Source organism: Microcebus murinus, chromosome 14, assembly GCF_040939455.1.
Source record: "Microcebus murinus isolate Inina chromosome 14, M.murinus_Inina_mat1.0, whole genome shotgun sequence".
Classification (NCBI taxonomy): Eukaryota; Metazoa; Chordata; class Mammalia; order Primates; family Cheirogaleidae; genus Microcebus; species Microcebus murinus.
Genome location: NC_134117.1, coordinates 52,855,365 through 52,878,403, shown reverse-complemented (window position 1 = coordinate 52,878,403; position 23,039 = coordinate 52,855,365). Strand labels below are relative to the sequence as shown.

At 49.8% G+C, this 23,039-nt stretch overlaps 1 protein-coding gene across 1 annotated transcript; it reads left to right on the top strand.

Annotated features, from left to right (window-relative positions):
- The first annotated feature begins 8,756 nt into the window (after positions 1-8,756).
- NODAL (nodal growth differentiation factor) lies at positions 8,757-20,993 on the top strand. The gene is made up of 3 exons (XM_012762612.3): positions 8,757-8,957; positions 14,021-14,718; positions 16,299-20,993. The coding sequence occupies exons 1-3, from the start codon at positions 8,762-8,764 to the stop codon at positions 16,449-16,451; spliced, it is 1,047 nt and encodes a 348-aa protein (XP_012618066.2). The 5' UTR covers positions 8,757-8,761; the 3' UTR covers positions 16,452-20,993.
- The last annotated feature ends 2,046 nt before the right edge of the window (positions 20,994-23,039 follow it).

Here is a 23,039-nt window from a genome sequence, read left to right as displayed (position 1 = left end):
TCTGGAATCATGGGGACATTATCTAAGCATTGGATTGCCCATTCCCCATTCCCTAAAGATGTATGGGTGGTATGTGAGCAGACAGGCACACAGCTAACCCCTGCTGCTCCTCACGCGGGGGCAAGGGAAGAGCACACTGGGGTCTTAGCTGTTTGTCCCCTCCTGACTGACAGGGCAGGGAATGGAGATTAGCATGGAAACAGACCTAGGCTCCAATTCTAGCTCAGCCACTTAGTGCTAACTTGACCTTGGGCAGGTATTTAAGCAACCCAAGCCTCTGTTTTCTCATCAGTAAAATGGGAATAATTACACTTATAGAATACAACATGAAAAGAACTCCTTGGAGTTGTGCATGGAACATGGTTACCCTGTACCTAGTTTCAGGGTAAAAATGAGACATATATCCAAAGTACTCAGTGCTATGCCTGGCACAAATTTGGTAACAGCTGGCTTGTAACAAGTGTTTCCATTTATGGAATGAACACACACTTGGCACAGCCCCCATCTCACCCCTAATTCCCAAGTGTCCAGAGGTTTTGTTAGTAGCCTTAGAATGAAAGGCTCCCAGGGTGGTTGGTGGGTGAGAATGTATTCAAGCCACTTCCGGTGAATTACCTGCTCAGTGAAGATACTTCCTGCCCCAAGAGTCTGATGGGTCTCTGGCTAATCGTATTAGCTCTCCCAGGCTTCCCTGCATACCCAGCCCGGTATGTGCATCTCCCCCCAAGCTGCCTTTGAAGTCTGGGGCCCTTTGATGTTGGTGGCGGATGCACCAGCTTGAAGATCCCGCCAGCCCGGACCCTGAGTGTGGGCTTTGGAGTCAGACTGCCTGCACCCCAATCCCAGAACTATTAACAAACTGTGTGACCTTGGGCAAGTCACCCAGCCTCTCTGAGCCTCAGATCCCCCATCTTTAGAAAGAAACACCTACCTCGCGGGTTCGTGGAAAGTCAGAGAGAGAGAGAGAGAGAAAAAAAGCAAGAGATGATGTTCTGTTTCCCATCTTACCTAGTAAGACTCTCTGGAAGGGCAAGGATTCCTAAGTCCCACTCCAGGCCCACTGAGGCTACAGACCTATAAGACGTTAGTATCCCAAAAGTCTTAGAGCACTTTTTAAGCTTTACTAGAAATATATTCTATTAAGTATACTCCTGTTTTCAGAAGTATAAATGCTACAAACTTACAAAGAACATCACAGTTAACTATTTAAATTCCTTTTACGCTTATCAGTTTTACAAATTTTGAAGACTAACTTGTAATTTTTATTACGTTTAAATTCCTCTTTCCAGCTTCCTCTTTCCAGCTTCCAGTTGTGTGTATAATTGACACACAACTGCACATGAAGTGTGCGTTTTGATAAGCTTAGACATGTAGACAACCATCACTGCCACCAAGGTAACAAACATATTTGTTACCCCTAAAACTTTCCTCCTGCCCCTTGGCTACCCCACCCTGTCCCCACTCCACAGGCGATCACTGATTTGCTTTCTGTCATATGTGAGTTTGTAATTTCCAGAATTTTATATAAATGAAATCATCCCATGTGTACTATTTTTGTCTGGCGTCTTTCACTCAGCACCATTGTTTTGACAGTCACCACTCTCATGGGTTTCAATAGTCCTTTTTATTGTCAGATAGTTTTCCAATATGTAGATATACCACAATTTGTTTATACATTCTTTTTTTTTTTTTTTTTCAGACAGGGTCTCACTTTGTCACCTGGGCTAGAATACAGTGGTGTCAGCCTAGCTCACAGCAACCTCAAACTCCTGGGCTTAAGTGATCCTCCTGCCTCAGCCTCCTGAGTAGCTAGAACTACAGGTGTGTGCCACTACACAGGCTAATTTTTCTATTTTTTGTAGAGATGAGCTCTCACTCTTTCTCAGGCTGGTCTTGAACTCCTAGCCTCAAGTGATCCTCTTGCCTCGGCCTCCCAAATTGCTAGGATTATAGGAGTGAGCCTCCATAGTTGGCCTACCCATTCCTCATTGAACTTGAATTATTCACAGACTTTTGGGTAGTTTTGAATTTTGAATAATATATTTTTCATATTAATGCTTTTTGATGATAGCAATGTTGACTGAAACAAAAAATTAAGTTAAAATGTATTATTCAAACATCACAAAACTAAGAATAAAATAAATTTAAATAATCAAAGAATGGTTTTGTAAGTTCCTATCATTTATACATATGAAGTTATTAAATCTTTTTTGTTTTTTTTTTGAGACAGAGTCTCACTCTGTTGCCCAGGCTAGAGTGAGTGCCGTGGCGTCAGCCTAGCTCACAGCAACCTCAAACTCCTGGGCTCAAGCGATCCTCCTGCCTCAGCCTCCTGAGTAGCTGGGACTACAGGCATGCGCCACCATGCCCGGCTAATTTTTTCTATATATATTAGTTGGCCAATTAATTTCTATTTTTAGTAGAGACGGGGGTCTCACTCTTGCTCAGGCTGGTCTTGAACTCCTGACCTCGAGCAATCCGCCCGCCTCGGCCTCCCAGAGTGCTAGGATTACAGGCGTGAGCCACCGCGCCTGGCCTGAATTAAATTAATTAAATTAAGAATTAAATCTTAAACGTGAACTAATAATAGTGCAGTATGACTTTGGGGACTCCCTTTATTATTAATAAGTGCCTGAGTGATTCTTACCATCAAGCGATTTGGGGAGACACTGAGCCGCTGTGCCCGGCACACAGCGAGCACCCCGAGCACTCCCTAGTGTTGTTGTCAGTTCTCATTCCCGTCCACGCCCTCTACACACGCACGTGCCCTCGCACTCACAAACACAGAGCCCTTGTCCCAGCCCCAGGCGCAGAGTTTGGTCAGCAAACTCCAGCTGAACTTCGGCACCAGCGACTCCCGGTGGAGGGGACACGGCGAGGTGGGAGGCAGGAGGCAGAGGTGGCTGGCTGGGCTGTGGGAATCTCCGAGAAGCTTCCGGAGTGGGAGGAGAGAGGGCATCTTCCTGGTGGTCTCTTTGTTTGTTTCACAAACCCTTTCCATTCCACGGGGTTCCCAGGCAGGGCTGAGCCTTCCCCCCTGACCCCGTGGGAAGCACAGGCTCCACCCAGGAGCGGCTGGGGAGGACAGCGGGCTGTGGGGGCATGGGCTTGGGAGTCCCCTGCTCAGGTCACAGAGCTCCTGCAAGGATCACAAGAGGGAACAAGGGGGGGGGGCGGGGGAGGGCCGCGGTGAGGCCCACAGAGGCACGCGGAGGGGCGGGCGACGTGGATCTTGTCCATAAGGAGACAGCCACACTAAGAGGCATTGCCTTGCTGATGTCAAGACGTCAGCATGCCAAGACAGACATACTGAGTGCTCAATGAGCACCTATTGTATACACCTCTACGTGCTCAGGAGAGTAAGGTGGAAGAACTTGAAACCAGAGGAAGCTGGTAACCTGCAGGGCGTATGTCCTTTTGGTGGCCACAGGACAAAACAGCCTCTTCCCTGTCCCCACCTTCTTACCTCTGTGCCCCCCCGCCCCCCAGTGCAGGCACTGGGTTAAATACATTCATTTAACAAATCTGAACTGCCTACTTTGAAGTGTGCTAACAGCTTGGGGTCCAGGGATGAGCCCAACAGACAAGGAACCTGGCTCAGAGCCCAGTGCTGGGAGACAGGAACGGATAAAAAAAAAATACACGGAACCAAGCAAAATAAGTTAACTTTTAACTGTGGAAGGGCTGTGGAGAAAGTGAACAGAGTGATAGGGCAGCGATTTAGAAGGGGAAGTTGGCAAAGGCCACTCTGTGCAAGGGAAGTGATAAGGGACCATGCTGGGGCAGGGCACTACCCAGCTCGGCTTCCCAAGTCAGAATGACTTAGGGCCCATCACAGCCCTGCCACCGGCTAGCTGTTTCAGCTTGGGCACGCTGCTTAACCTCTCTGATCCTCAGTTTCCTCGGCTGTAAAATGGGATTAAACATCCAATCTGCTTCATAGGATTGATAGGAAGGGTAAATTAGATAACACAAGCACATGATGTTAAGCATTTATAAAATAACAGATTATGTCTATCTCATCCAGTCTGGCCAGACACCCATAACCCGTGGGCTAGTCCCTGTGGAGGACAATGGGGTGTGCCTAACCCAAGACCCCTCCCGTCTGCCTTTCCTGATTGCTTCCAGAATGTCTTTCTCTCATCCAGCTCAGAGCGAGGGTCTCAAACTCACTTGTCCTTAGGGCCAGGGAAGTGGGTGTGGTAAGTGGGGATGAGGACCATGGCACTTATGAGAACAGACCCTGCCTACAGGAATAGTGACTGTGCAGCTTTAGGGAAAGTGTCAGGTGGAAATGAGGGTCTGAACCTTTCCATTTTCAAATGAAGGGGGGGAACTATTTTATGCAAAATCTCAAAAATTCTCATTGTTGGTGACTTTAAAACTTTTCAAAATATGATTAGCAGCAGACGACACACTGCTGTCAGCCAAGGCCAGCTGCGAGCATGATTTGTCGCCTGTTTGCTGAGTGCCAGGGCTCAGCGCTCTGAAGAATACCAAGCAAAGCACACCGGGCTTGCTGATGGACAACCCCGCCGGACTTGAGGACCACGTGGAGCTTGAGGACCCTGTCCCATAAGCAAAGAAAGGCTGGGATCAGAGCCTGAGTGAAGAGGAGGTCACAGAGGGAGAGTGCCGGAGAGAGAGGGAGACCACGTGAGGAAGGCTTCGTGGAGGAAGAGCCCCCTAGGATGGATTCTGTGGGATAAATAGGAATGCTTTGTATGAATGAAGTGGGGGCAGAGGAATAGCATCTTTGGACTTTGGGGAAGGTGTTTCGGTAGGGCTGGAGTGTTGTTGGAGTACGTGGGGTTTGGAGGGGAGGCTGGAGATGGAGGCTTATCTCTATCCCCAGATCACGGAGGGCCACACGCGCCAGCAGGGTCACCTGGACAGTCCCTCTCACCGCTGGGTTTCAGCCTGCAAGACCAGCAGGGTGGGCTGACAGGAAGGGTGGGCAACACTGAAGGGGGAAGCAAGAAGCCTGTGCTGACACCTGCCTCCACCCTTTCCGGGACTGGATCCACTCGTGCAGGCTGCAGATCACAGCAAGCGGCGGTCAGTGACCAGCCAGGGCTGGGGCTTCAGAGAGAAATGAGTCTGGAGTGGCCCCTGCTTCTAGGGAGCTCACAGCACGGTGGCCATCACCAAAGAGAGTCTGGACAACTGCTTACTTAGAAGAGGGCTCTGCAAAATTGCTGGGGGTCGGGGGCTGGGGCCGGACTTTTAAACTGTGTCTTGATAGATGAGCAAGAGTTTACCAGAGAGACGGAGAAAAAAGCAGGTGGAAGGCAAAGGTACCTTGGGGCCTGCTTCAGGAATACGGGGTTCATTCGATCACCAGTTACTGAGCACCCGTGCGCCAGGAGTTTGCTAGGCACTGCAGGGACATGACAAAGCAAGTGCCCTCCACCCTCACAAAGCGTACGCCGTTCAAGTCCTCTGTACCTCAGTTTCCCCATCTCTGAAATGCCTCTCTGCACAGAGCTTCCGTGAAGGGTGAGCAGGATTGCTCACACAGGCTAACACGTGTGACGGTGGCCAGCGCCACAGCTGGCACACAGGAAATGCTCATTAAACACGTGCCCTCGATCCCCTGGGAATCCAGCTGCGTTAACCTGCACACACTAACTAGATAAGCAGGTGTGTTCAAAGAATAAATGCATGACCAAATGCTACATGCACCGTGCACTTTACACACACTGACTATTTATAACATTCCTGCCGAGTAGACATTATTTATCTGCATTTTACAGCTGAGCAAGCAGAAGCTTTAAGATAGTAAGTGATTAGGGTAATATACCCAGGTAGAAAGTGACAGAGAGGGATCCAGGTTCTGCCTCCAGGAGGCTGGACCTCAGGGTCCCAGCACTTAACCATGTCACACATTGCTGCTCACGTCAAGGGAGAGGCCCAAAGGGTCAGATGAAAAGCATTTGAGAACCTTTGCCCTCAGCCTCCTGCCAGCCGGGAAGGCCTCAAAGGTTATCTCTCAGGTCAGGGAATCTGTGGGTCAGTCTGTCTGGGACACAGGAAGTGAGAAGGTGTCATTCCCTACTTGGGAAAAGGGCACTCCTGCTTTTACTTGTGGAACAACGGATCCTGTACTAACTAATGTCCTTAAACAATGAGGATGACTGTTGGCCTCTCTCCTAAAGAGGAAAGAGAGATTCGGGCTCTTCCGGGGTGCCAGAGCCCTAGAAAGTGCAGAGGTGGAGGGGCTTTGTCAGATGGTTGCTCCTGCTGGTCAGAGAGAAATTCCAGGCTCCCACGTGGCTCTAAGCCAATACACATCAGAAGTGAGCTTTGTCTGCAGCTGCTGGACCCTGGGAAAGGCAAGACTTTGAGAATTTTTAAAAAATCTTAGTGCAAGGCACATTTTCACCCCTCACGCATGGGGACGCAACAGGTGCTAAAAGCAGAGGTTTGGGTGACAGAGCAGACCGCTGTGGGCGGCTGTTTCCACTCCTAAATCTTCGGCTTTGAGCAAGTTACCTTGTTCCCTCTGAGCTTCCATTTTCCCATTTCTGAAACAGGAACAACGATAAAAATCAATGCAATGATTAACAATAGGTGCTCAATAAATGTTAGCTGTTTTTATAATTCATTTTAACTTTAGTGGTGATTGACCACCTACTATGTGCCACAAACTGCAGGGACACAGGATGGACAAAGCTTTATCCTTCATGTAAGGAAGCTCTGGTCCAGTACAGAAAGGAGACATATGATCTTTTTTTGTTGCTTCTCCAATCTTGGTGGATAAGGCTACTCTGTGCTGAACCTTCCTGTTTATAAAGGAACCACATGGGCCGGCGTGGTGGTGGCTCACCCCTGTAATCCTAGCACTCTGGGAGGCTGAGGTGGGCCTATGGTTTGAGCTCAGAAGTTCGAGACCAGGCTGAGCAAGAGCGAGACCCCGTCTCTACTATATATAGAAAGAAATTAATTAGCCAACTAAAAATATATAGAAAAAATTAGCCGGGCACAGTGGTGCATGCCTGTAGTCCCAGCTGCTCGGGAGGCTGAGGCAGGAGGATTACTTGAGCCCAGGAGTTTGAGGTTGCTGTGAGCTAGGCTGACGCTATGGCACTCTAGCCAGGGCAAGAGTGAGACTCTGTCTCAAAAAAAAAAAAAAAAAAAAAAAGAACCACCTGGATTCTAGGGCGCATGGCGATTTGGAAGATCTGGGTCCTGGAATCTACTCAGCTGAGCGTGACTCCCGTACCTCAGTCTAGGTGTCTGTAACTTCACTGTGTTGCCATTCTCGGTGCCCGAGTCCTAGTCAGCACTAACCACAATTTATCGTTGTTTTATTTATATGTGCGTAACCTGGATGAAGGTGCTCCCTGCCTCTGTGGTGGGGTCCGATACAGAGCGCTGGGGCTGACACCCCCTAGCTAGTGAGCATCAGGCTGGGGACATTAGTTGACAAGCACGGATTACTCATTCTACTACCTGTATGTGTAATCCTTTGCAATTACTTCAGGTCTTAAAGCTCGCAAAGCCTTATTTACATTCATTTAATCTACACGGGAGGAGTGATTTCCAGCCATGTTTTGCAAATGAAGAAACTGAAAGTAGAGAAGTGGGTACAAATTGCAACAAGAGCACTAGGGGCTAGGGCATTCAGATTCGCAAAGTTGTGGAAAAATTCCAGAGTCATTTGCTAAGAATCACCAGGGTGCTTGTTACATATGCAGATGACCACGCCCTTTCTCCAAATTCTAATTCCAAAGGCCTGGAATCAATAGTTTAACAAACACCCCAGGTGATGCTTATCTTCGGGCAAGTCCAGACTTGGTGCCATTCACTGATTTATTTACTCACCTAAGATTCTTCAGGTCCCAAAGATGGTATTAAGGGAGCAGGATGAACAAGACAGTGTCAGCTTTAAGGAGCTAACAGGTGGCTGGGTGAGCAGCGTGTCCAGGGCCCGCGTGGTCTGCAGCTCGGGTGTCCTGATCCCAGCGGGGTGGGAGGACACAGGTTTGGAGCTCCGGGCTGAGCCTGCTGGGCCTCATTCCATTTCCTAACACCTGCTCTGGTCTGAAGCTGTGGTTCTTGCCAGCTAGAGGCATCCTGTGAAAGACACTGAGGTGTGTAAAGCACTTCTCGCTGCGCCTGGCACACAGTAAGTGCTGGCCAGCTGCTAACGTGCTGGCCAAACTAGGAAAGGACTTGCGGCTGGGTGGGGGAGCGCAGGCAGAGAAAGAGGCCTCAGGTGTTTAGGAAAACTGGAGGGGCCTGACACCGGGGCAGGGATTTACATTTCTTTAAAAGTAATTCCAGCCTGGACCTGGCTTTACACCTGGAAGGGAGGCAAGGCGGGGACCACTGTTGTGCAGATGAATAACAAGGGCAGGGCCCAGAGACTAGAAAGTGAGCGATCCTGAGCTGAAACCAGGTAGTGCGGGCAGCACTTCAATACTGAAGCTGCTATTTGTTCCCACGGGATAAATGGCACAGTTCTTACCTGGGAGTTTGGCGAGACAAGCCTGCTCTGTCTCAGCAACAGGGCCTTTGGTACCTATCGGAGCAGGGTGCCAGGGTGCCCAGACCCGGTCCCTGGATCTAAGGCCTCCTGGCTGACCTCGTCCTGGCAGGGGGTCCCTCCGCGTTCCTCCACTCCGGTGGTGGTGGGGGGGGGGGGGTTGTAAGATCTTAGAGCTCCCCGGGAGGGAGGAAGGGCGGGGGCGGGGCTGCCGCTGCTGAGGCCGGGGATATAAGGGGCAGAGGCAGTTTTCTCACCCGGTAGCCCACCATGCTCGCCCGTTGCCTGCCGCTCCTCCTCCTGCACTGCTGGTGGGCCCTGCTCCAGGCGGGCGCCGAGACGCTGGCCGCCGCGTCTCTGCGTACGCGGGGACAGCCCTCGTCGCCGTCCCCTCTGGCATACATGCTGAGCCTCTACCGCGACCCGCTGCCCCGGGCGGACATCATCCGCAGCCTGCAGGCGCAAGGTAGGCTGCGCCGCGCGCCCGCCCAGCACCCCGGGGCGCCTCGCTCTCGGGACGCGCGGCGGGGAGGCTGCGGCTCGGTGCCGGGGACGCCGCCGCCCGCGCGTGCCGAGCCCCGGGCTCGAAGGGTCTGGGTCGGCAGGTGCTCCGCGTCTGCGGCTCGGCTGAGCGCGCCGCGTTGGTGGCCGGGGGATGGGCACGGCCGAGAGGGGAGGGGATTCCGGCGCCCAGGGTGTGTCCCCGTCAGGGACCACTGCCTCCCGGGTCTTGGTTTAGGGTGGGAGCCTGATCGCGCCTCTTCTCATCCGTGTGGTCCTGTGGAGTCACGTCACCTTTGGCGCCTCAGTTTGCGCATCTGTAGAATAGGGTAGCAGCACCTCCCGTGTAAGACTGGGGCGGGCGCGGTGACGACGCACGTACAACGCTCGGCACGGAACCGGCCATAGTAACGACAAACAGTCGTTCGTATTGCTGTAATTATTTTGTCTTGTCAATTTTATTTTTCCTCCTTGCGAGTGAGGGTGAATGGGTCCCAGGGCCTGGCGTGGAAGCACCTGAGGCCAAGGTATGGAACATCAGGGATTAGGGGCAGGGTACCCGAAATCGCGAATTGAGGCAGCCTTGGGTCCTCGAGCCCGGGCTGCAGACGTGTCCAGTGTCCAGGATGGCCCCAGGGTCGGGGCCTAGATTTGGAGGGGGCGGGGGTGTCAGGGCCCGCAGGGAACTGAAAGTGAGGACGTGGCAGTGCACTCTGGGCAGCGAGTGCGGCGGGCAGGTGGGTGCTGAGGAGAGGGGACCCTGACCCAGGACCCCTTCTAAGGCCAATCCACATCCTCCCGGCAGGGCAGACCCTGCTGCCGCCCTCCTCCTGCGGGCTCCAGACGGCGCTCTCAGCGCCCGGTGCAATCCACATCCGCTAACCCCACCCCTCCGACCTGTCACCCCTCGTGGCCTGCGGGCAGGGGCTCCTAGCTCCCAGGTCTAGGGTCAGACGGCCGGTGACCCTTTCTGGCGGGGTCATCTGCTGACCAGCCAGAGTGGGGTGGGTGGATACCCTGGGCGGGTCGGGGCAGGGCAAAGAGAAATTTGCTCGAATGCGCGGCCCTTCCGCGCTGAGGGTGGGACGGGGCTAAGGTGGAGAGCGCACTTTTCCAGCTCACGCCCTTCTGGAAAGTTCGAGAAGGTTTGTGAGATTGGAAGACCGAGTCCTGGTCCCTCAAACCCTCCTCCCTAATTCTGTGTGTTCCTGGCACGTGGCTCGACTTGTCTGGCTTCCCTTTTGTAAATTAAGGGGGGCTATTCCATTTCTGCTGCAGAGTGTGTGCATGTGCAAACATATATAACGAGGGGTGGGCTTGATGGCTCACAGCTGCAATTCCACCATTTTCAGAGGTTGAGGTGGGAGGATCCCTTGAGCCCAGGACCAGCCTGGGCAACATAGCGAGACCCTGTCTCTGCAAAAAATAAAAAATTAGCCAGGCGTGGCAGTGCTCCCTGTGGTCCTAGCTGTGGGAGGATCGCTTGAGCCCAGGAGTCCAGGCTGCGTAAGTTGTGAGGCTGCTACTGCACTCCAGCCTGAGAGACAGAGCGAGGTCCCATCTCTAAAACTGTGTGTGTATATAAAAATTTCTTAACCATTTTTAAATGTACAGCGGCATTCAGCACATTTACATTATTGTACATTCGGGCTCATTTTCTAAGAGCAGCGAGAAGAGCCTGCCTGGAGGGAGCCTAGAGATGGCATGCCCTAAACCCGCCCCTTCTCTCTTGGGTTTGTTTATAAGCTGCACCACAGAAGCAGGAAATGGGTGTTAGGGTCCAACCAAACTGGGTGTGCGTCTGTGTCTGCCGCTGTTTAACCACCTTCACCGTGGACCTTCAGTTCCGTCTGCAAATGATGGTGACAAGAGTGGGAGGGTTTAAGGAGACAATGTTTGTAAAACACTTTGCACGTGGGAAGGAAGCAGCCTCGGGTAACTACGCCTGTAATAACATAGAGTGGGCACTCAGTGTCGTGCCCCTCCCTCCTTTCTAAGGGAGTATCTAATCCTGCCTCAGCCTCGCTGCCTTGTTTGAGGGGACAAGAGTGCCAGGTGAAGGGAAGAGAACCCAAGGGCATGAGCCCAACTCCTTCCTTCATTAGAATTGGTGGCTCAGGATACCAGTGGGGCCTGTGTGGCCAAGTCTATATTCAGCTCATGGATTTATTTATTTATTTATTTTTTGGAGACAGAGTCTCACTCTGTTGCCCTGGCTACAGTGCAGTGGCATCATCACAGCAACCCCAAACTCCTGGGCTCAAGTGATCCTTCTGCCTATCCTCCAGAGTAGCTGGAACTACAGGCCTGTACCATCACACCTGGCTATTTTTTTCTATTTTTAGAGACTCTTCTCACTTTTGCTCAGGCTGGTCTCGAACTCCTGACCTCAAATGATCCTTCCACCTTGGCCTCCCAGAGTGCTAGGATTACAGGAGTGAGCTACTGTGCCTGGCTCGCATAGATGGTATTCAGGGTATCCGAACCCCTTCCTCATACCTACCTTAAAAGCATATTTGTTGTATTAGTGGGTGAATGTGTGTGTTTTTTTTTCCTGGGGAGAACTTTCTTGCTTTGCATGAGGCATCAGTAACCCCTAAAAGATTAGGGACCCCTCTCCTAAGATGAGCCAGATCTAGGAGAACCTGTGAGCACTGTGTCCCAGGGAGCCCTGGGGGCCGGGGATGATTATGGGGTCACAAACTTCTTCCAGCAGCAGGAAGGAGCAGTCTCTTCCCTGCCCCTCCATGCACAATGTCCATCTGTTTATAGATGACTTTGTGCCCTTATCTAGGTCCCTCATCACCTAGGTGGGCACCCTCATTTCTAACTTTTGGACCTGGGTAATAGTGAGGCAGATTCAGTTCAAAATAATCTTTATGGAAGAGGGGAAAAAAAAAAAAAAAGAATGAGGCGGGTGATGATAGCTAATGTGTCTTGAACTTTGATTGTTGTGCCAGGCAAAGCACTTTATATGCATTACCTCAGTTAATCATAACACCCCTGGAAGGCAGATACTCTTACCATCTCCCCTTTACAAAGAGGGAAACTGAGGCCCAGAGAAGGAAAGCAACCTAACCAATCAATGTCAAAAAGCAGGTGGCAGAATTTGAACCATGGTGGGGAGACTCTGGGCCCCCTGCTCCTAACTGGTAAACAGGAATGCCTTCTTCTAAAAGGCCATTTGCAGATACTTGGGTTAAAATATTTTTAAACTCACTGTCTCTTGGCCTTCTGGTACAGGTGGCCAGGACTTGCTATAGTGTCCTCCTAACCCCCAGGTAGTCAGGTCGGGTGGCAATGGGTACTGGGTAATGTCGGCCCCTCCCCACGCCTCTGGATTGTTAGTCAGGGGCCGGTTATTACCTCCTGCAGGTGCTAATGAGGAGGGAAGTGGAAATTAAGTGAAAAAGAGCTGCTGGAGATGGGCTGGGAGGGGCTGCCAGGAGGCCGAAACTGGGACTTGCCCCTTTATAATATAATACAAGCTGCATTTCCCAGAGAAATTCATAGTCTCTGACCAAAGATGCTCTGTGAGACAATAAAAAATTAAACTGTCACGCAGTCTGCCCAGACTGGACCTAAATCAGAGATCGTCCCTACCTCTAGGACCCATTCACAGGAGTTATTGCCTCTGTTTTGTTTCTAATGAACAACCCCTGACTTTTATTTAGCAATGAACCTCTTTATTTCCCTGGGTCCTGTGATACTGCAGAGAGGGTAGTGTTGTTATTCCCATTGCAAAGAAGAGGAAACTGGGCTTGAAAGTGAAGGATCACCTTTTTTTTTTTTTTTTTTTTTTGAGACAGAGTCTCACCTGTTTACCGGGCTAGAGTGCCGTGGCGTCAGCCTAGCTCACAGCAACCTTAGCCTCCTGGCCTCAAGCGATCCTCCTGCCCCTGCCTTCCAAGTAGCTGGGACTACAGGCATGAGCCACCATGCCTGGCTAATATTTTCTATATACTTTTAGTTGGCCAATTAACTTCTTTCTATTTATAGTAGAGGTGGGGTCTTGCTCTTGCTCAGGCTGGTCTTGAACTCCTGAGCTCAAACAATCCGCCCGCCTCGGCCTCCCAGAGTGCTAGGATTACAGGCGTGAGCCACCGCGCCCGGCAAGGATAACTTTTAAGTGACCTGAAGATCCACAAATACATGCTATTCCCAGACATCAGATGAAATTAGTCCAAGACCAAAAATAAATGGAATGTGTTCCCTTATCCTCATCCGGTTTGGGTTTGGCTGTTTGGGGTGGGCGTGACAGGGCTCTGTGTGTCTGTGTGTCCCAGGTGTAAGAATGACTTGGGGCAGAAGGGGTGAGCACCTGGCAGGTAGGTAGATAGGAAAGACCACTGAATGGAAAACTGCAAGGGCCATGCCAGGTCATGCCAAAACACCTTTAGAAACCTATATGCAAGGTTGCCAAAACTTGAAGTTTCTGTCTCCTTCTGGAACTAGGTCGGGAAGAGGGTGGCCAGTCTTTGGCTCCCTGAAAGCTCCAAGCTTTTCCAATGTGCTCATCTCTTGCTCACTGTGCCTGTGAAACAGGTCACCTTTCCCAGTGAGAAAACAGAGCCCAAAAAGGTGGCTTGCTCCAGTGTCAGAGGGTGAGTGGAAGCCCAGGGTTCAGGTTGGAAGGCTGAGGGGTTGGCCTGTGTGAGGGGCAAGAGGAAAGGGACAGATGGAACTCATCTAACTTTTACCAGTTTTTCTCTAGCTATGGCGGGCGTCTATAGCAGAACAGTGATTTGGAGTTTGGGCTTTGCAGTCAGGCAAATCCAGGTTTACTCTTGGTTCTGCCACCTTCCAAGGATGACACCTTGGTCAGGTCCTTTAACTTCTCTGCACCTCGATTTTCCTAATCTCTAAGATGGACGCAAAAACATTACCAACCTGTCGGGTTTCGGTGAAGTTTAAGAGATGATTCACGTAAGGCAAGGACACAGCATGAGCTATGGTGGCAATCATACTGACCGAGTCTGGGGGGGCTCCCACTTACCCTGCTTCCCTCCTGGTTTTCTCCCCCCCCAGATGTGGAGGTCCACGGGCAGAACTGGACCTTCGCTTTTGACTTCTCCTTCCTGAGCCAAGAAGAGGACCTGGAGTGGGCCGAGCTCCGGCTGCAGCTGCCCAGTGCTGGGGCCTTCGCTGCCGAGGAGCCACTTTCCATTGAGATTTTCCACCAGCCCAAGCCAGACTCGCAGCAGGCCCAAGGCGACTGCTTAGAGCGGCTTCAGATGGACCTGTTCACAGTTACTCTGTCCCAGGTCACCTTTTCCTCCGGCAGCATGGTCCTGGAGGTGACCAGGCCCCTCTCCAAGTGGCTGAAGCACCCTGGGGCTCTGGAGGAGCAGATGTCCAGTGTGGCCCGAGAGTGCTGGCCGCGGTCCCGGACACCGCCCGTGGACAACGTGCTCCTCGTGCTCTACTCCAACCTCCCGCGGGAGCAGAGGCGGCTGGGCGGCTCCACCTTGCTGTGGGAAGCTGAGAGCTCCTGGCGGGCCCAGGAGGGCCAGCTCTCCCAGGAGGCCGGCAGCAGGCACCGACGACATCACTTGCCAGACAGAAGCCAACTGTGTCGGAAGGTCAAGTTCCAGGTGGACTTCAACCTGATCGGATGGGGCTCCTGGATCATCTACCCCAAGCATTACGACGCCTACCGCTGTGAGGGCGAGTGTCCCAACCCCGTGGGGGAGGAGTTCCATCCCACCAACCATGCGTACATTCAGGTGTGATACCAGGGCTTGAGGGGAAAGCGAGGTCATAAGCTATGGGGACATGCTCCTGGATCGGGGGGGACAGGACTGCAGCTTGGCCATTAAATTACTGTGTCCATTCATTCAGTTATTTAAGCACCTACAGGGTGCCAGATCCTGCACTAGGTATCGGGGATATAGAGATGACCCGATCATCACAGCATCCTCTTAGAGCTTATAGGAGTCATATCGTGTTGGGTAGCCTCAAACACATTGCTTCCCTGGGACTTTTTCCTTGTCTTTCATAAAACTGGGTGGGGGACAGACCAGAGGATCTCAACTCCTTCTCAGTCTGACATTCTAGGGGAGGAAGTTCAGAATCTGGACTTTGGGGATAGACAGGCCTGCACTGAACTCCCTACTAGCTATGTGATGTTGGTCAGGCTGCTTACTCTCTCCAGCCTCAGTTTTCCCACCTGTAAATGGTGATGGCAATGCCATCTTTCATAGGGATGCTGTAGGGTTAATGAGATGACATGCATGCAGCATGTATAGCAGTTGGCAGGAGATAGGCACATTTATTGTATTGTCTCACTAGAACCGTCACTGATGAAATGGTGGCCACATTTATGGGGCTATGGTTAAAATAATGCTGTTCCAGCCATGGTATTTTTGCTGCCTAAAACAGGAATGGACTACCCATTTCACAGAAGTAGACAAGGCCATAGGCTGCCATCAGGTGCCACTAACCAGCCTAAGGTCTAGGAACAGAAGGACTGGTGTCAAGACGGAGAATGAGATGGAGAGAACAGAAAATAGAGCCTAATAAGGTGGCCTGCCCTGTTCCCAAAGATCATATGGAGCCAAAGTGTTTCATTTTACTCCATGAAGCCTGGAATGGCTCTCTTGGACTTGCAGTATCCTCCATGCCAAGCCTCAGGTGGCGTTCAGGGGCTCAGGGGAGCATGAGCATGTGAGCTGAGCTCACGGGGCTTCTGGTGGGGCCAGAGCCTCAGAGGAGCTGTCCTGGCAAAGGTCCCATGAGCCTCACTCAACACCACATACTCCACCAAGCCACATGCAGGGTGACCACAGAGACCCAGACAGTCCCAGTGGCCAACTCTGACACTGATTAGAAAAGACGTTGCTAGATCATAGGGATAGGGCCTGGTTCCAAAATGCCCAAGGGGTTGTTACCTTTTCTCCTATTGACTCATATCTGCCCTTCTCTGGCAAACAAAACTATTCCCGTAAGAATTTCCATGTGATTCTCTGTTTCATATTTCTGGAACTAATTATAGTTCCAGAAATTTCTTGGAATATTTTAAAAATTGGTATTCATTCTAGACTAGAACAATAGATCATATAAATTAGCTACTGCTTTGCCCAGATGCATGTAACTTTTTGAATCTTTCTATTTAAAGTCTTTTAAAAGAAAAAGCTAAAGTTTAGACATTAGACTTGATATATTGGCATGCTGATTCCTTTATGAAAATAATTTTTTTTTCACTCAGAAACTGACTTTAACTCTAACATTTTTTACTCTTTACCCAGAAATGCTATTCTGATCTTCCCACTGGGATGTGAACTGACTCCTCTGCTCCCTCTTACAGAGTCTGCTCAAACGTTACCAGCCCCACCGGGTCCCTTCCACCTGCTGTGCCCCAGTGAAGACCAAGCCCCTGAGCATGCTGTACGTGGACAACGGCAGAGTGCTCCTAGATCGCCACGAAGACATGGTCGTGGAAGAATGTGGGTGCCTTTGAGGCGATCCTGGAGGGATGCTGGATTTGCCTACACTCCGAAAGGTTGGGAAGCTTCTGGAAGACGTGACAGCCATCTATCTAATGCAGTGAGGAGAAACAGAGGGGAGACGCTGCCCTGCCCACCAGAACTGAAGAGGAAGGGGCTGCCCACTCTGTAAATGAAGGGCTCTCTGGAGTCTGGCCAAGCACAGAGGCTGCATCCGGAAGAGGGAGGAGGAAGCCCACGCAGGGCGCTTGCTAGGTTTTCTCTTTACTAAAAAGACAGTGGCAAGTAAAAGCACAAGTGCAAGAGTTCTTTATTGGATTTTTTTTTAAACCTGTGAACCCCCTGAAATTGTATGCAAAAGTTGGGACATAATGTGCCTTTATTTTTGAGGTGGGACAAAGTCATCTGTAGCTTTCATATGATCTGTGACCTGCCCCTCCCCAAAGATTAAGTGCCACTGTCCCTTTCATTGCCTCAGGCTAGATTGGGGGAGGGGCCCCCCCATCTTTCTGACAGGCTGGTGGCAATCTGTTGGCCTTGTCCAGAGGCTCCCTGGAGTGGGTCTCTGCTATTGGGTTGCACAAACAGTAAAGCCATTGTCTAGTTCTCCTAGGCCAGCTGGTGCCTTTGGAGAGGCAGGAACTCATCCAAGCGGACTGGGCATTTTGGACTACAGAAGCTGGAGCTCTCAGACATCCCCAAGTCAGTCTGCTCTGGCAGATATTAAAGCTGGCGACAATGCACCTCAGTCTCTCAATGCGTCCTATTAATGAGGCCCCGAGCTTCCTATCCAGCAGAGGTGAAGGCCCTACCCTGGGTGGCAGGAAACTTGGGTTATGGTCGCTGCTCAGCCACTGAGAAGCTGTGTAACATCAGGTGAGCAATTCACTGCTCGGCCGCCTCTTGCAAGATGGAGGCTGGTGGAGCCTCATGCATTCATAGTACATGTCTATTGGTAGGCTCAGAAGAACCTTGAGTCTTAAGCCATAGACTGTCTTCCGGGCCTCATCCCCATCTCCCTTTAAAGCTTATAAAACCTGCTAAGCCCAGTCCCTGCCATGTCCCCTTTATCTAAACTTTATCAGCTCTTTTGTTATTTAGGGTTCTAGGACTGACTGTGTTTCATGTTCAGTGTAGTAGCACAGCAAAAGGAACTGAAGCTTTCTTGTAGGAAAACTCCTGAACACAAATCTTCATCTTCTGGATTAAGCATCATTGAGAATGCAAAAACGGGGACTGCTTTTTTGTTGTTTGGAGCAAGGGGCCCATTTTATTGGGGATGAGTCCACAGTAAATCTACCCCCACCCTCCTTTCCCAAGAAGCCTGTCCAGTTGTGTTCCAGCCTTAGGAAAATGATTCCAATCATGTATGACCCTGTTGAGTTTAGATAAACTCATTTACAGCCTTGATTAAGTCAATTAAACCAATGTGGTCATCTTGGCCCAGGTTAAGTGTTAGATTTGCTAGAGCCAGGCCTGGGCTTGAGAAATCTCAATGCCTTGCTTTAGCAATAAAGCTAATGCAACTGTTCACTGCAAGGACTGGAAATAGACCTGCCCAGGTCTGACCACGATTGAGAATAAGAGGGTTCTGCATCTGACTCCACACACAGAACCCTTTTCTAAATGAGACCCCAGAGGCCTCCTGGCCTGACCACACAGCTAGCTGAACTCTGGTCTCTTGAGCCCTGGGGACACATACTGTTCCTAATACCATCTAGGGGTTTTTGCTCACCTAGCTTTGGATCAAGACCTTAGCCTTTGCAACAAAACATTTGAACCCAATCCTGCTACCGAACTGAAGTTCTTCGGAGTGAAAATCCCACCCCAGGACTTCAGAGCATATTCTAAATAGGTACCCAACAGTTCTTATATGGCTGGGGCCAGGAGAGTGAAAGGTCAAGCTATTTGTGGCTATGGCTTGTGAGAGTGTTTACAGTTAGCGGCTCTATTGGCTCAGAGCAAACCTGACGACAAGGCATTGCCTCATGTCAAGCAGAAGACGCAGGCACAGAGCAGTGTAACTCTTGTTTTGCTGACCCCTGCTGAAAGCTCAGTGTTTGCTATGCCAGCAGCAGAGTCATTCTGCCCAGACAGAAGTATTTGGGGCAATGCCTACCTACCCAAGCCTAGGGACCAGCTCCATGCTCTGGGCCCCGTGTGCTTGCTGGAGGCTTTGTAAGTCAGGAAATACAGCCTAGGAGAACCGTGTCCTGCCTAAACCTGGGGTTTTAATAGTTATTTTAACTTGCTGTGAAGGCAAAGGTCTACCATTCCTCAAGCAGTGCCAAGTCCCGAGTGGGAAGAATTGGATCCATTGCTCTCCCTGGCTAGGGCAGTGGGTGGGCCTGGTAGTAGGTAGGCGTGGAGAGAAGGAAAGACATTGTGAGAGAAGCAGAAACACAGAATACACAGATGTGGGAAGTGGCTGTGACCCTCAGCACCATAACCTGAGGTTTATCTCCATCTAGAAAAGCCTCGCTTTTTTATTAGCAGTAAGATCCTAATTGCTTTTGGGGCAGAGTAAAACAAGTATGAAAGTGCTTTTAAGGTTATTTTGGCCTCAACCTCCCTTAAAGAGATTCTTTAGTTCTAGAGATCCCATGACCGGGTGATTGGCTGCAGTGGTGAAGCATGCTCCACTCTCAAAACAGGAGATGGAGCTGAACCACCTCTGGTTGTCCCTGCCAACTGGGCTGTGCTTGAGTCCCTTAACAAGAACTACTGTTTACTGAACTCTCAGGCTTTAGGTTCTCAATGGTCTCAGGTACCTGAGTCTCAAAACAACCTAGAAGTTACATCTTGACCCTGTTTCAGAGAAAATAGAGGCTTAGAGAGTAAGAATGCTGCTGGAGGTGACATGGTTACTAAGCAGCACGGCTGGAACTGAAACTGTCCGACTCCAAAGCCTGTGCCCTGAACCTCTGCAGTCTTCACAGGGAAGCTTCCTCAAGTCACTTTATTCTGTGGATCTCTGTTCACAAGCTCTACAACACAAAAGGACAGAATGCTTGTCCTCAATACTAACAAGCAAGACTTGCTGGATTGTAATAGCAAGGAATCTGATGTCCCTGCAGCACAACCCAGTTTAAGACATCAGACAGGGTGGGTGTCTAACAGGTGCGCTTTGGGCCATGGGCAGCCTCTCAGAGAAAGGAAAGTTGTTTGGGCTCCTTAAGGCTGGTGCCCAGAGAAAGGCATCATGTGGTTTCAGCCCAGTAGAGACATGTTCGCTTCCAAGCTCCTGAGCAGAGAACCAGGCTCTTGCTCCCCAGGAAAGGGTCACATCTTGCATATATAGGCCCAGATTGACAAAGTGAGCTACATGTGTCGAGAACTGATACATAAAGCAGCCAACTACCTTTGCACACCTCCCTACCAGCCAAGACTCCCCAAATGTGAAATAACCCTCAGTTGGATTTCACCTGAAATTTTTAAAAAATTAAAACACCAAGTTGATACTCAAGAGATCTTTATTGATTTAACTATAACAGCAACCATTGATGAGAACTGAATTTTTTCCCTAATTTTCAAACACCCACTGGTTTGGAAGGACAGTTAAAAAAAACAAATTGATCATGGGATCACACAGGACTGCCTCAAGGACTGCATGGTGCCCTCTGCTATCCATCCACAATAGTGGGACGGATGGGATGGGAGAGTGGGTGAGGAGACGACACATCAGAGAGACAGAGGGAAGACGAGGAAAGTGCTGGCAGTCTCCGCTTTTCCATTCAGAATGGATGGAACTGGGCCATTGGTGGCACTAAGGGAAGGGCTATTTTTATTAAATAAAATCTTTTAAGATGCTTAAAATAGACACCTTAGCATGTGAGTGTCCTTTGGGCTCTTCAAGACCCCTTCTTTAAGGTTTACCCCTGGGGTGGCAGAGGGTCTCCTCACCCAGGTGGACAAGGTTGGGCTCCATCTGCAGTGAAGGAAAGGCACTGGCACACGGTGCTGGGTGATCCCGATACAGACACCAGGTAGGAGCAGGATGGCTTACCCACAACTTGCTTAGTTCCCTCCCTCCCCCACTCCCCTGGTTTCCAGTAAAAATTACCCTTGGCCTGGGCTTGAATTTTTCTTTTTAAATTGAGAGAAAGGGTGTACATTTGGGCAAGAATGGTTATTCTGTGCTAGATTCATGGAATTCTCTAAGTGTCCAGGAGTTTTGGTTTAAAGCACCAGCAAGAGCTCCCTTTGGAATTTTCCGTGTGGCCAAATGATTATCAAGCATTGCAGCATCTCTCCACCAGCCTCTCACCATTAGAAAGGTGGCAGAATGACAGTTTAAGTACCCAGGGAACGTGTTTCACCTCAGTTCTATTTTCCCCTGGACATCCGTAACATACAGTATGGCCTGCCAGGCTGCAGGCAGAGGTCAGTAAGCAAAGAGAAGCCACAGACCATCTGTACAGGGACTCAGAAGCCTTCTAAATCTAAGCTTTACCAAAAGATATTAATTTCCAGGACCAGCCTAGAGAAGGAAATTTAAATTCCAGAGGGTGGGAAAGGTGATAATATGATTAATTGAAAAGGCAAGTATCTATCAATCATCCTTACAATATTCAGTTAGAAATTCTGTGAGCTAGCCTCAAGAAACTCCACTACTAAAGTGGAAAGCCATCACTAGAAACAGGAAATGCCCCTGGGTATAAGCATTCTAAAGAATTGTGACCTGACTGCACCAAAATCTGATTCATCTTTCATTAAAAGCTGAGAGGTAAAGAACTGGGGGGGGGGGGGTAACTAAGGCCCCACCAAAGTCCTGCAGAAAGTGCCCTCCCAAAGAAACAGTGTTTCTTTAAAACAAATGTGCCTTTCCAGATGTTACAGGCAGGTAAGTGATTGGGGTTCGCAGGGTAGTAAATAGCTGCACGTGTGCATCTATTCGTATGGCAAGAAGGGACAGCTCTGAACCAGAAAAAGACAGTAGGGCTTCCTCTCTAAAGTGGAATGCAGAGTGAAGGGCCCTGGCTTCAAGCAGCTGGTATCCAAGATGAGGAGAATAGAACTAGGTTCAATCTCTGGGATACTGCTGCCAACATACTGAGCGCCTTCACCAGTTGCCTTGATTCAAAGCAAAGCAGGCCCTCTCCATAAACTGGCCAAATGATGGCCTCTGGGCGTGAAACCCATTTATCTAGCAGGCTGCACTTTAATGGAAATGAAGGACTTTAACTAATGGTGTTTGAACTAGGAAGGTTAAGGTCTGAAAGTCCCAAAGAGCTGGAAACCCAAACACCAAAAGACCATTTATTTTGAATCCACTTCAAAATAAGGAAAAACAAAATTAATCTGAAGGTGCTCCAAAGATGAGTTCCTTAATTCTGGAAGAAGTACCTTTTTGTACAGCTGCCTCAGCAGCAATGCTTCTTATTCAAGTATACTCTAAAAGCCAGCAGAGCTACAGATAATAAAATGCCAGAAGAGGCAGAATGTAAATGCAAACAAGAAACTGCCTCTTTAAAGTGTCTGAAACCAATAAAGACTTGCCAGAAACACATTCACTAAGAATATACTGAATTGACACGTCTCATCTGGTTTTTCTTGAGGGTGAAGACAGGACCAATTCTCTTTAAGAATACACTTGCATTAAGAAGCTCAGAACAAGATGGGACACAGAGTTAACCTGCACACTGGATTTAAAGGCGCAATCATGCAGACACTTGTAACTTTCAGATGTTCCTTGTTTTACTAAGAAGTTGCTGGTTGGGTGAGAGATCTGACCCAAGTCTGTTTAAGCTGGTGTAGCGATGGGAGAGAACGATGGGAACCTGGCTTTCTGATACCATCCTCCATTTCACCCCGAATATGAACTGCTTTCTTTTCTTCAGCTCAATAACCTAACATCTAATTCACATTTGCTTGACAATTCCAACTCTAAATAAAACAGCTTTAGTGGCTCAGCTGGAAGGTCCCAATTCCTTTGTCAATTCCTGGCTAAATAAAGGAAAATAAAAGTGGCAAATGAGTCTTAGAGATACCAAGTCTAGGACTTGCAAATTTGCATCCCTGAGCTGCCGATAGGCAGATGTCTGGAAATACTTCTCCTGGGAATTGCCATTTCTCACCACCCCTCTCAAAACTAGCAGGTAGCTTCAGGGAAAGAGAGACTGCCTTCTACCCCAGTTTGGTGATGCACACCTTATAGAACTGGTTTTGGTAGCAATATCTCTCAGCTTATCTAGATTAAACCTACCTCCCTGTTGACCTGGTTTCATCCTTTTTGGGATGTGGTGGTTTTAAGCTATGTCCATAAATTCTTTGATACTGCTCCATTCAGTAGTGGGGTGTAATTCCTCTCTCCTTGAGTGTAGATTGAGCTTAGTGGTTTGCCTCTAAAGAGAATAAGAAGTAATAGTGTGTGCTTTCGAAGACTAGGTCATAAGAGGCACTGCAGCTTTGTCCTTCCCCTGCCTGTCTCTCTGGGATACACTGCCCAGGGAGAAGCCAGCCTACATGGTGTGAGAACACGCAAGCTGCCCTATAGAGAGACACTCATGGGAAGAAACTGAGGCATCCTGCCAACAGCCGGATGACTACAGCCCCTGCCCACATCTTGACTGCAAGTCCGTGAGACCCCATGCCAGAACCCT

What these genes read in the sequence shown, in the direction of transcription:
- NODAL (XM_012762612.3), top strand. Translation starts at nt 8,762, where the DNA reads ATGCTCGCCCGTTGCCTGCCGCTCCTCCTCCTGCACTGCTGGTGGGCC. An exon ending in CCGCAGCCTGCAGGCGCAAG is followed by an intron (nt 8,958 to 14,020) that starts GTAGGCTGCGCC and finishes CTCCCCCCCCAG; the next exon opens with ATGTGGAGGTCCACGGGCAG. An exon ending in CCAACCATGCGTACATTCAG is followed by an intron (nt 14,719 to 16,298) that starts GTGTGATACCAG and finishes TCCCTCTTACAG; the next exon opens with AGTCTGCTCAAACGTTACCA.